The 13,206-nt window shown below is 41.5% G+C and overlaps 2 protein-coding genes across 3 annotated transcripts in view; one reads left to right on the forward strand and one right to left on the reverse strand.

The window, feature by feature from the left end:
• Positions 1–6,849, forward strand: si:ch73-70k4.1 (FA core complex associated protein 20). Its single transcript, XM_023411534.2, has 4 exons — positions 1–205; positions 2,029–2,176; positions 2,623–3,176; positions 4,632–6,849. The coding sequence occupies exons 1-4, from the start codon at positions 63–65 to the stop codon at positions 4,702–4,704; spliced, it is 918 nt and encodes a 305-aa protein (XP_023267302.1). The 5' UTR covers positions 1–62; the 3' UTR covers positions 4,705–6,849.
• prkcz (protein kinase C, zeta) overlaps positions 6,028–13,206 on the reverse strand; it is a 105,462-nt gene continuing 98,283 nt past the window's right edge. For both annotated transcript variants that reach the window (XM_023411509.2, XM_087175417.1), the window contains one exon: positions 6,028–10,842. In XM_023411509.2, the coding sequence (XP_023267277.1) occupies positions 10,755–10,842 (88 nt within the window). In that variant the 3' untranslated portion in view covers positions 6,028–10,754. The remainder of the gene's footprint in view (positions 10,843–13,206) is intronic.

Below are 13,206 nucleotides of genomic sequence, written 5' to 3' on the forward strand. Positions count from 1 at the left end.
AAGGAAGTCCCAGTTACTCAGGCTAGCGCGAAATTTCGAAGCTGTTAGAGCGATTAAACGACATGGCTGAAAATTACCGTAAGTCCAAACTTAAACGAAAGAAATCCTCTGTCGAAAAGCTGAATCTGGAGGTGTCCTCCAGGGACACAGTGAAGACGGGCCGTCTGACAGTGTTCTCCGGTGACAAGACAGCAGACACCGATGGGTGGGTGCGCTTTTTATAGCGTCAACTTTCATGTAGGGTTAGCGGTGAAGTTTATGGATAAAAACATCAAAGCTCAAAATATAGCCGCAGATTATGTAATACATAAAGCCTATTCTATATATTTTTTTTTCATACACAGTCCCTGCTCCCCCGCGTTATTCAGTGACTTTTATAAAGCATTTGCCCGGTGAGAATACGGAGCGCCAAACGATAAAAAGAACCTCATTTAAAATCATAACTCTTTAACATTTTCTTGCTTATCCGCTGAAGTACATCACATATAAAAGATAGGTGGAGATGTTTTACGAACAAGTGGCTGCCACTTGAAAATTCGGTTTATTCGTTAATAAAGTGTAGTTGTTCTATTAAACACAAAGTTCAACTTTTAAACCTGCCTCACGATGACGGTTCTCCACGCTGTGTGGTGTTTTGGTTTGGACCAAACTCAGCGGAGCCAAAACAGAAACTTAGGAATAGTGTTTTAGGTTGCAGTCAGCAGATCTGATGTTGACTTGAGCTTTTACTTCTCCCTACTGAGGAAAGCTCAGACCAAATGCTGATAATAAAGGACGACAAAAGCAAATGAGTGGTCAAAACCAGGTCCTCATTGAAAATAAATAAATAAATGCTTAAAGCACAGTTTGCCGGAAATAGTATGTAATAGTCAGATTTAACTTGGAAATTTGTATGATTGATTTCAAGCAAATTAGGATTTCATCTGTTGTTTTTATCTTGAAAATGTAAACTAAGCCTGAACGATGTGCAAAAAATAAAAATAAATAAAAACGTGTATGTTCCTTTACATCTGGAGAATTTGACTTACAGGCTGAGGCATCTCTGTAGCACCACAGTGCTCCGTTTATAATGGTATGTTGTGACACATTTTACCTTTATCTTAAAATTGCAGCTCCTGAAATTTGGATATTGCAATTTCGATAATATTTTTTGATTAATCGTTCAGCCTCAATGTACACCATTACAATTCTGTTTTGTTTGTTTGAATTTTTTTTTTTTTATGTCAGAGCTCACAGGAGATTCTTACACACCTTTAAACACATTAGCCTCCCACTGCACCACGAAGCTCCAGATTTACAATCAAGGACATACACAAGTACCAAAGAAAGGGAACATCATAGGCATAAAAAAAGGGTTGGATGTATTACAGGGCTGGCATATTATGCACGTAATGAAGTCGTAACTAGTGTAAGGCTAAATGCAAGCTGGAGCAAAGAGATGAGAGATTTTAGGAAACTTTTAAACCCAATAGAAACACACGTGGGAGCACACTGGTAGATGTCAAAGTAAAAACACAGGAGAGAAGGCAGATGTGGGGCAGACACAGTACATTAAATGAATTACACAAAATTTCACAGAATCTGTGATGGAGGAGAAACATGGAGAAAGTGGGCACTTGTATATCACATCATTTAACACAACTGATTAAAAAAATTCATATTCTTGTTTCTAAAAATCCAGGTGCATTATAGTTTTCACTATTTTAATACACAGGGTAGGCTCATTTACATTTATGTATCTCTTTGTTATTTACACAAGCAGACACTGTGTGCTAGATCAAAGAGCTGTTTCATAAATAATTTGATTGACAGATGAAAAATGCATACAAAATAATTCAAAAATGGAAAACATCATCACCATATCCTGCTCTCCCCTATTGGCTGTTGGAAGATTAAATCTATTTTTTAAACTCTAATATTCAACACATTTCTCATGATGTGTGATATTCAGAAACAGGCTCCGTGCGAGCTTAAAGAAACAGAAACAGACTGATCTTGTGGTGGTTGTGTGTAATATGTGGTGTACAGGTCAGTGGTTCCTGCAGCAGCATGGTGGAATAGACAGCCGCTGGCTGCTGTGGAGAGTCTGTGGGCGTTCACACTGAAGTCTGCTCTGCCGTACCTGGAGAACCAGCACTGGGACCTGGTTCCTGATCTTCCACATCCATCTACAGCGGTGCGTTACCATCGAGTGTACCTCATTACACCGTTCCTGTAGTGATGAAACTGACAACAAGACTCACATCAGAGACACACATCAACACACGAAGTTACACATCTTCAAAGTTCAGATGTTCAGAGACATTCTCACTGTAGTGATCTGCTTCAGACTGAGAGGTGTAGATTAGGCCTCCAGTTCTGTTTAGTTAAGCAATATCACACGAGAGGGAGTGATGTCGTTCTGAATATCAGCACGGCTGTGAGTCGGTCATACCTGTGAAGCCACAGGCCCGTACCGAAGACAGTCACAGCTGTGCTCTCGTGTGATATTGCTTAACTTTTTTTAGATGTATTGCAACTTCAATCCAATCATCTGTCTTAAGTTGTAGAAACGGTCTCTCTTAAATTCAGATGTTGCTGCCACTGACTCTTCCATCTGAATTTCTTTCACTGACATTTTAGAGGCCTACAGCACTAAAGCCAGATGAACAGCAGTGGTGTGACCTCAAAGAAGAGGTCGCTCCCTTCCCTGAACCCTCAACTTTGTCAAGTCCCGATCCTGTCAGGCTCAGCTCCTCTGAGCAGGACCTCCCAGCGAAGACCGAACCAGCACCACCCACCTCTGACAGACAGCTGTCCTCTCACAGCAGGCAAAGTCATGATGGAAAAACAGCGTCTCTTCAAGCCCTCACCAAAAGACGACGGCCGTCCCTCCACAGCTGGGAGGAGGCGGTATCATCAGCAGGATGCTCAAGAGCCAGAGGAGAAGAGGGGATGAAAGGAGGAGAGGAAGAAGAAGAGGCTGGACCAGTCAACAGAAAGCATCTCACAGACCAGGTGAAGGTTTCTGACAGTCGAGTGTCTCTGCAGAAGGAGGGTGGAAATAAAGAGGAGGTGGTGAAGGATAAAGAGGAAGAGGAGGTACAGGGGAGTGTCAGAGGAGATGGACGAGTAGCAGGAGGAGGAGAAAGAAGGCTGCAGAGCTGTCCCATGTGCCTTCTGGTGTTTCCTGTGGGGTAAGAGATGCAACACAGTTTCTGTTTTTCAACTAAAACTGCACTTATGTGAAAATTCTCTCTCTTCCATCGACATCTCTGTCCTGAGAGTTTCAGTCCTATTCACCAGCTCATTGTTCAGCTGCCTTTCATTTCTAGCTGTTTCCATGAATGTTGTTCTCCTGCTGCCCTGACTGTGGTAGAAATTTAAAAGAAGCAGTCGCACAAACATCTCTGAACTGCACCCGTGCTCATTCTCTCCTGCACAGCCCAGAAAAAACATTTCTAACACGTTTTAGTTTCTATCCTATTTTCCTTTCCTTTATTCCGCTCCTTCATTTATGTGCTAGATTGGTTTGTTGACTTCCAACTCCTTTAAGGTTATTAGTAATTTATTGATTTACAATTTGGGATCAATGGAAAATGCAAACAAATATAAATTCATCTAAATGAATTAATAATAAAAACTAATTCAGGTGCATTCACTTGGTCACTGGTTCGTTTAGACTGGTGTGAAAACTGTTGATTCAGTTCTAGTCTGGACTAAACAACCGGACTGAGACATGACGTGAGATTTTAGAGATGATTTCTAGATGAACTACATTAAAAGACTGATCAGGATCTGGGCCAAAAAAAACTTGAACTCCACCCCTCGTGGAGACAGTCAGAAGCACACTCACCGGGTCGAAAAGTCACTTTGGTGCTGTGGAGTGATGAGGACGAGGGGAAGCAAGCCAGCTCTGTCAGTGTGTGAATAATCCTCTCCTTGTGCTGCTGTCGGTCTGGTCCTGGTCTGACCTGGTGGCTCTTGAGCTGGACTCTGTGTATGTTGGCCTGGGCTGCTGGACCAGGCTGTGCTCACTCTGCAGGTCTGCGGCAGAAACAATGATCACCTCTGTAAGAGTGGACACAGCGGAGCTGAACTCTGCTGCTCTTACTCTTCGTCCTCCACTCATATTCCTCTCATGTGCAACGCCTCTGTTATAGTATTAATCATTCATTTCATTTCATTATTGTTTATTTGTTTTCTACCATCAAGTATTGTAAAGACTTTAAATGTGTTTACCTGAAATCTGCTATATTTTTTATTAGAACGCTCAGAAAACAGTCAGCCAATCAGAAGAGAGGATCAGAGCGTCTCTTTTGATTGGCTCACCGACCTGTTGTTACTAGATGTAAAACTACATTGAAATGGTTTTTGGTTCTTAGAACCACAAATATATCTTCTAATGGATCAACACTTCAAATAAAACATGGGTAAGGTGTCAAATATGGGACCTTTAAACAACATTCGGGTGAAGCTTGAAATGATTTGTTTTTCATTTCAAAGGCCTAATAAACAGGATTAACAGTATATGTCAATAAACTAAGTTTTCTAAGTAGCAAAAACCCTACACATACGGTATGTATCAGCATGTAAAAGTGTGTGTTCACCGTCAGTAGCAGTAGTGGATCTCCTTGTTCATGTCACTCCAGGTTCACCCAGATGGACTGTGACGGCCACCTGGCCCAGTGTCTGTCGGAGATGAATGTGGACATGACCTGGTGAGTCCACAGGATGCTGCGTTGGCTGCTGTCCAGGAGCTGCAAGCGGCCCAGATGCCCCACACTCTCCAGGATCATACTGTATGGAGGACACACCCAGAGAGCAGCTCGTACAGTGAGGATCATTTACACTGTCTGTCCACTGAGAGAGGCCCTGGTGGTGGGAAGAACATTCCTGTTAGGGAAGAGGGTTAGTTTTGAGCTTTGAGAATTTTACACGCGGCGTATTCTGAAAGCTCTAGTCACAATGACTCTGATGACTCCTCTCAGACGACCCTGCTTTCGTTTCAAATTACCCTCTTTAGACACTAGATCCCAAGTCTGGCTCCACTCGAGTCCATCCACTTGGCCGCAGGCGCCTTTGATTCCAGCTGGTCGAGAGGATCTCCAAACTGAGATGACAGACGAACTTGCCTCCTCCTCTGGCAGATGAAAGACCAAACTTGAACCAGTGCACATCCTCCTCACAGAGCTGCTTTCATAAAAATCTATTACACTGATTGATAGAGGATTATTATTTTCTTAGAATTGGAAAGCTGCACAGAAATAACAACTGACTCATTTTAAACCTAAAAGGTTACACAACCTGCCTTGTGTTTGTGTGCAGATAATAAGAATATAATAATAAATGTTAATCAGGGAGCTTTAGAGATGCCGTTCCAGTCATTATGCTAAGCTAGGCTAACCATGAGATTGATATTGACCTTCACATGTTCATATGTTGCACGTTTGAATTACTTGAAATGCATTAAAAACCATTTGAACTAACAGTGTTTTCTGTTTGTTGGCTCTGAGTCAACTCCACCTCGGTGAAAACAAGCTCTGGCTCGTCACACAAACATTGTAGTTATTACAGTTTCTGGAAAAAAAAAACATTCACATATTGTTAACAATTTCTCTTTTCACTCTAAAAATATATTCAAAATCATTTTTCTGTCTTTCTCCAAATGTGCTCAGCAAGATGTGCACTGTAGATGATAATCATGCACATGGGGCAGTAAATAAATGAGTACTCTCGCCTTCATACAGGCGCTGTGGAGTGCGACTGAGCTGATGAAATCCACTAAAGACTCCACTGCAGCGTTTTAATATTAATTTCTCGTAAACAGTTCAAGTTTATTTTCTCTGTATCAACTAAACTGTACAGAAAATGGTTTTAGTTGATGAATACTGGTTAATTGCCTTTTCCAGTCTCCCAGTATGAAAAGAGTAAGTACTGATCAGAGGATGTGAGGACGTGTGAGGCCAGCTCCCAGGCAACACACACACACAAAACTAGCATCTGCAAAGATTTTTCTGCCGTCGTCTGCAAAAAGGAAAGACTCAATTCACGGAAAACCAGTATCATTTTTAATAATTACACATATTTACAAAGATGCGGTGAAGCAAAATGAAGCGTATCCCACCAGCAGTATGTTAAAACAAAAACCATGGACTAATTCAGTTTTAGAGAAAGAATCTGTTCGTCTCAGGTGTCTGAACGGCCTTCACTGTTCTGTATTGTGGTTTCAAGGACTCCCAGTTCATCCATTGGTCCCGTAAGAAAAAAAGAAGTAATGCATCACCTGGTGTGCGAAAAGATCGACGAAACATGACATTAATAAAATGCTGCAGAGGAAGTGGAGTTTAGGGGGTTGGAGGACGAAGCTTCCTTGGATGTTGAAGTGATTTCCAGCTTCTTCAAGTGTGTGTATGTGTGTGTGTGTGTGTGTGTGTGTGTGTGTGTTTGTGTGTGTGTGCGTGCGCGCATTGTGGTGGACTAATTGGTGACTGTGGAACTGCTTCATTATCTCTCCTCTCTCTGTTCCTTGCCTGCAGCTAATTGAGACCCTTTGACTCAGGATCATCTCATAAATCCTATTATGTGGTTATCAAATTAGCACGGGTCAGATTTCATCAAATAACTCCCAGCCAATAGAGAGCTTCCCTTGAAAGTGCACAGACGTAGAGATCAACACGCAGCTTGTATGAGAGGCGGGGAGTTTAATCCGTGCTCAGAGTTGATATTCACAGATGTGCTGTGTCTTTTAACAGCACAAGGATCCTACATTTGTTTAAAAAGATGCTGCTTGCTGTGTAGGAATGTGGCAGTACATGAAGTTAAACAGCCTCAAACTTCCCTGTATACAAATAAACTCATGGCTTCTTATTGTTGTTGTCTCTGCACCGGCGTCTGGGGAAATGAAAACTATGGTTAGAAAACCTTTGATGAATCAGAACTGAGCCTCCAAACCAGTGATGTTAGAGAGCTGACCACTATGTGTCGGGCTGACTTTACACTGGGCAGCTGTCAGCTCAGGTGACAAAAGCCCATTCTTGATCAGGGCTGAGTATTAACTCAAACTGTTCACTGCTGATGCTCCAGTTTCAAAACCAGTGCTGTTTGTTGATACCTTTAAAACAAGTTTAACCCTCATGCTAAATAACTAAACTTTGTAAAAGAATTATGTCTAAATAAAATATAGTCTGACGTGAGAAATGTTCCTGACGTAGCTCAAGGCGTGTGACCAGACTAAGAATCTGGGAGCGGTTGCACAAAACACCACAAGTTTTCTACTCAAGTATAGCTGAGGGAAATGCACAGAATCTTTTAAAAAGGTTTCCTTAGTTAAGGAAAAACATTAAGGCATTTGCAGCAGTGAAAAAGATTTTACAGTGGTACAACTCTACTGTTTCCATGGAGACTGTTGATTTGATGCCATTAGCTTTTGTGATCCCTGTCAATCACTTTTGGGAAGCCAGTCACATTAAAGAGGTGCACCAGTATCTCATCCTCCTGTTGTTCTGATGGGAACGTCACTACTGTGTTCAACAGACATTAGAGCGTTTGAAACACACCGTAGATCTGTGGGCATGAAACATCTCGACTATACCTGACCGGAAAGATCTTATGGTATAAAACCGTAGAACAACCTTTAAGCTGCGAAAGGTAGAGATGGTCAGACAAATCATAAACTGACCTCCTCATCGTTAAAGGTGTCTCCTGGTCGCAGAACAATTTTCTTGAGATGCGTTCATTTTTTTCATTTATCGCATAAAGCTGGCCATTTTGCAGTTAAGATAGAGTCAGTTTAACTGACTTGAAGTGATTCCTACAGTATAAGAGCAAAATAAGGAGAAAACCTTAAATACTTAGAAGACATAAGGGTGTTTTGTGCAACTGTTCTTATTTTAAGGAAACTTTAACTCAGACTTTTGTTTTGTGCAATCGGCCCTCTGATCTGAAGCATTTGGCGTCAACTTTTGATGTATGTCCGTTTTCAGTGCTACAGATACATTTCAGTTGGTACCGAGTTCTGTTAATCGGCCAGCAGGGGTAGATACAGTCCAGACACACAGCTGATGCACCTGAGGTTCTGTTTGAACTACATTGCGTAAACAGATATAGTCACGTTTGTCAGCATGCACAGTCCGTCACACATTTTGAAATGAACACATTAGCTCTGTGCAGACATGGACAGGTATGAAATAATTTTAGTGCTTGAGTGCTGGGGAGAGTTATTGCATCATTTTCCTGGACCTGCGGCCTGGCTAGTTCAGTTCATGTGGTGAAGTGTAAGAACAGTTTATAAGTCCAGACCCGGTCTGGAGCAGCGTACCTGGGTCAACAGCAAAACACTCAGTTTGGATTTTGATTAATTTTCAGCATGAGTCAGTCACACACATCTGTCGGTGGTTAGAAGGGTGAGGCTCATCAGAAACCTGTATCTGAGCTGCTGCCAGCACCTCTCCACATGAATATGTTGCTTTAGTACACTTTAAGTTGAATTACTTCATTCACTTGAATACAATATGACACATGAAGGTGACGTGACTCGGGTTGTAATTCGCAATTATTATTATCAATAATCTATCAATGCTTTTTGAGTTAAGTGTTAAATCTTTAAAATGTCTAAAAATGATGACAATTTGTTATATTGTTGGAGCTCTAGGTGAAATGACTTCTTCAATTTGAGGTGAAGAAATATCGATAAACAAATGTGTGAAGTATCAGAATTAAAAGAAGTAGCGACACAGCGTACTATAAATGAAATATATGAAACTAAGTGCTTTGTTTTCCTGTGAGTAAAATAATAATGATCCAGTCCAAATGAAACAGCAGATCTTCTCTGTGATTTACATCCTGTGCCTTTAAGGAAGAATAAGTACCATCACAGGAAAGTTTTATATTCTTGATTCTAAAAAAGGTGTGGTTGTTATTATTCAACACCACTGCTGACAAAATGCTGTCTGCCCTTTGCACCTTTGTCACCAGGGCAACATTGTGTGTCAGTACCCCTGTCAGTTGAGCTGTCCATCAAACATCAGCCCGCCCACTCAGAGGCTAAAGGAGCATTTCGGATGGATCTCTGAAAACCTTATTTTTCATTTAATATGACTGTTGGTTGCAAACAGAGACTGTTTCTGTCGTTTCATCTGGACTTTTATCACTAAAGGAACAATCTTACGCTTTAAGTGGCACTCAGCTGTAGTTGCACCATGTAAAGCCAGCCTCAATGCGGGGATGGAAACACACAATGAGCCCAAAATAGAAATGGAGACACGTTTCCACAAAGCAGAACAACCAACCGGTCACATGAGACTGTCGACCGGCCGCAGATGGTCACGCAGTGGCAGCTGGTGTGGAAGAATCCGAGCTCGGCCAGCAAGCCTGTGCACACTGTGGAGGCCAGAGCCAATGAACTGCTTTCACTCTCAGCTGAAGTCCTGATATAATGTTTTTTTAAAGCTGCCAGACTGTAATTGGCAGAAAACACACCGTGGCCTTTTTCTACACCTTTATACAAGGTTTTTATCCTAAATACAGGACAGTGTGGACACTGTCTGCTGGATGACATTTCAAAATGATAGTTTGGCTTTGGAAAAACTCGATGAGCAGGACACAATCTTCACTATTGAATATCTGAACATCAAACTTTATCTTTGAGCATTTCGTCTCTTACTGCCACCAGTTTCAATGATTTCTGATGCTGGCTGAGATGCTGCTCTTGTGAATCTATAGACCAGTCATAAATAATCAGTTCTACACTGACTATTTGAGTTGATTCGTTAAAAATGAAAAGATTCACTCGTGTATCAGGACTGAGGCAGGTTACTGTGCTCCACATGTATAGATTCCCCTCAAAATTTGAACAGTTTGGACCAACCCTGGCAGAGTCTGGCCATGGCTTCAGTTGGTCTGATTTAATGATGGGTGAAGAAATGTTCACTAAGAGATAAGTGCATTCAGAGACAAGGTAATTAATTTGATCTTTGAGGCACTTCTTAAATAAAAAGCCGTCTCCCACTCAGCTATTTTTTTCCCCCATTGTTTGTGAAAATCATAAAAGATAACAAAAAGAAACAAGTTTGTGATTACAGATGAAAATGTGCCACTTGCATCAATAAAAAGGCATCGTCAATTTTGGATTCACTACCTACAATATAATACACAATAATAACTTATTTTTTTCCTTTGTCATTGTACATTCTTGTTTCGTGTGAGGCGTCGCCCCCTCCCCCCTACAAGATAGAAAGAAATTTAAAAAAAAAAGAAAAAGAAAAAAAGTGCACATAAAATTTCAAGTTCCTCAGCAGAACTGTCATATTCATCCAGGGATGCGAGTCGGGTTGAAATAATGTGTTCATGATGGCAGGCACAGAATTAACAACAGCTCTCTGTTCAAATTACAAAGCCAGTCATGCTTTGACATGAGGATGGACATTCTGACGGGAGAAAGGAATGAAGCCGAGGGAGAAAAAGAAAAAGAAGAGGGGAAGACGATGTAAGGACAGGGAATGGTCTTGTAGTTCAGTGTCTTCAGTTTCCTTGTAGATACCAAGAAAGAAGAGTGTGGTACCCCGACAAAACAATCTGAATCGTCCAGGAGGGAAACTCTCCCATTCTCCTGTTTGCTTTGCCTTGTTGACAGATCCAGAGAGGGAGTTCATCCTCCATGTTGTCCTTTACTCCTCCTCCTGCTTGCCTTTCAGAGTTGGCTTGCGAGTGGTTTTTGGCTGAGACGGCAGCTTGGACAGACAGTAGGTGGGCGAAGGAGGAAGCTCGTCTCTCCTTCATACAGACTCTTCTGTGGATAGCAGCAGGGGGTTGATGTATTCAAATCCCTCAAATTCTGACTGGTCTATTCTCTTGATGACGTCCCTGAGGAAGGGGAGACGAAGAGAAGAATCAGAGGTGTTGTTTCATCACAAACCCAGAGCACAATGGCATCCGCAGCAACACCCCAGATCAGGTTCTGAACAAAGGCGGGGACAGATTTGAGTTTCACAGCAGCAACAGAAAGAGACACTCTCCCTGCAGCTCTGCTTCATGTTTTTTTTAATCAAACCGACCCAACTTTTTCTGCCCATTTCAGTACCTCAACCCACAATACCTGCCAGGACCAAGCACTCATCTAAAACCTGGTAATGTTATGTACTGGGGACTGTCGGTATCCCTTTATGAATATAGGGTTGAGAGCAGAAAAACTTAATTTATTACAAAATTTTAAGACATTGACAAAGACGGACGCCCTGGTACTTCACCTGGTAGAGCGCATAGCAAATCGGAGTCTTTACCGTAGGGTTACATGCTTAAAGGACCAGCAATTAAAATGGTGAGTTCTCACTGTATTCACTTTATTCCAATGGATTTACTCATGGGGGAAAGTCATTCATTATCCATACTGCTTATCCTTATAGGGTTGCGGAGGGGGCTGGAGCCAATCCAATAGGGTGGGTAACACCCAACATACAGACAAACAACCATCACATCTACAGGCAATTTAGAATCGCCAATTAACCTGCATGTCTTTGGACTGCAGGAGGAACCCTGAGTACCTGAAGGAAACCTGCATAGCTGGCTGGAAGGTTTGAACCCAGAACCTTCTTGCTGTCAGGCGACAGTGCTAACCACTGCACCACCATACCGCCCACTGTTGACTAAACAAAGAGAAAATAGAGGGAAGCTCTGGGAGTAGTCACTATGTCACCAAGTTTCTAGAACCAAGACACACACATTAAAGACGCACAGATTAATTTTACTGTATAGATTTGAGTCTGACCTCGCCTTAGCATCGATACTGGCTGTAAATCAGATTGTGGCGCCCCTATAACTGCTATTCATCATGCTTCCAGGAAGTTTGTACCGCTACCTCTGTAGCTTTCAGTGATGCAGGTCATTGCTCCTTATTTTGACAACAAGCTTCTCGCTCCATCTTCAATGGAAACCGCTCAGAAATATATCAAACTACTTGTGCCCAATGTGTCATGGAAAGGATTGAGTTTTGGAATGGTAATTGAGGTACGTGTATGACAGGTTGAAACTCAACAAGAAATCAAGTCATTCCCTTCAAAAGCTGAATGTATTTGTCATAAAAATGTGTATTTCCATTGGATGTAGACCTGGATATCACAACTAAAGTTACTGTACTCTCTGCTTTTGGGAAAGTGCCTGGTGACGTGTGACTAGAATTGGGATTATGTTTTTTTTCTGGTTATCTAACAGCGGCTTGAACAGACTTGTGGTGAGTTTTTCTTGGAGATGCCATCTTGAGGACAATAAAACAACAGCAGCACAACACCTTTCTGCAGTCTGCATTTCTGCTTTTAATCCTTTAAAAACGTCCCATTTTGATTAAAGTGAGACTTCCATGATTTCCATTCCATCTATTAATAATGTGAATGTATCAAAGTGCACAGTCCACAGAAAAATGCACACAGGATGTATTCAGAAACTGAGCCGTAAAATGAGCCGTAAAACAAGCAGTCATGCCCTATGACTCAGAGCCTCTCTTCTGATTGGCTCACCGACCTGTTATTAGCCGAACTGTTATTAGCTCCAGAGAGAAGATGTAAAACTACATTGAGATGGTTTTTGGTACTTAAAACCACATATATGTCTTCTTATGGAAATTAACACTTTAAATAAAACACAGGAAAGGTGTAAAATATGGGACCTTTAAGGATGCAAATAGCCATTGTTTAGGTATTTATACTGCTATATAAAAGGTTTACAGTGCAAGTTGGTCGCTTCCTTTTTAAATATCTTTTAAATGATTAAAAATAGCTTTAAAAATACATTTAATTAAAGTCATTGTTTTTAGTTGTAAAACCTACTGCTACTGTTCTGCAAAAATATCTAAACCTCAGCTAAACCTTCAGCTGGAAACCACCTGATGAGCTCTTCATCAGCTTCTCTGAGCATAAATCCTTCAAACTCTGTGAAATGTCATGTCTTTGTGCATGATGTAAAATGAGACAGAAGGAACATTGTGTAGACTAATCAGTGGAGAACTCAAACTGCTTTTTTGTTTCCTGACTATGTTGCTTCCATTGACAAAATGTATAATCACAGGTAAATGGAGCGGAACCCCATAACTAGTGGGCTCAGAGTGGCTGGGTAAAAATAAATGTACTCCCTTAGCAACACTGCTGGCTGCTTCTCCTGCAGCAACAGGCTGTTTACTCATCTGCCTCTCTCTCGCTGTGTGTGTGTGTGTGTGTGTGTGTGTGTGTGTGTGTGTGT

Source organism: Seriola lalandi, unplaced genomic scaffold, assembly GCF_002814215.2.
Source record: "Seriola lalandi dorsalis isolate HSWRI2012SDOR001 ecotype SW California unplaced genomic scaffold, Sedor1 jcf7180002054469, whole genome shotgun sequence".
Lineage (NCBI taxonomy): Eukaryota > Metazoa > Chordata > Actinopteri > Carangiformes > Carangidae > Seriola > Seriola lalandi.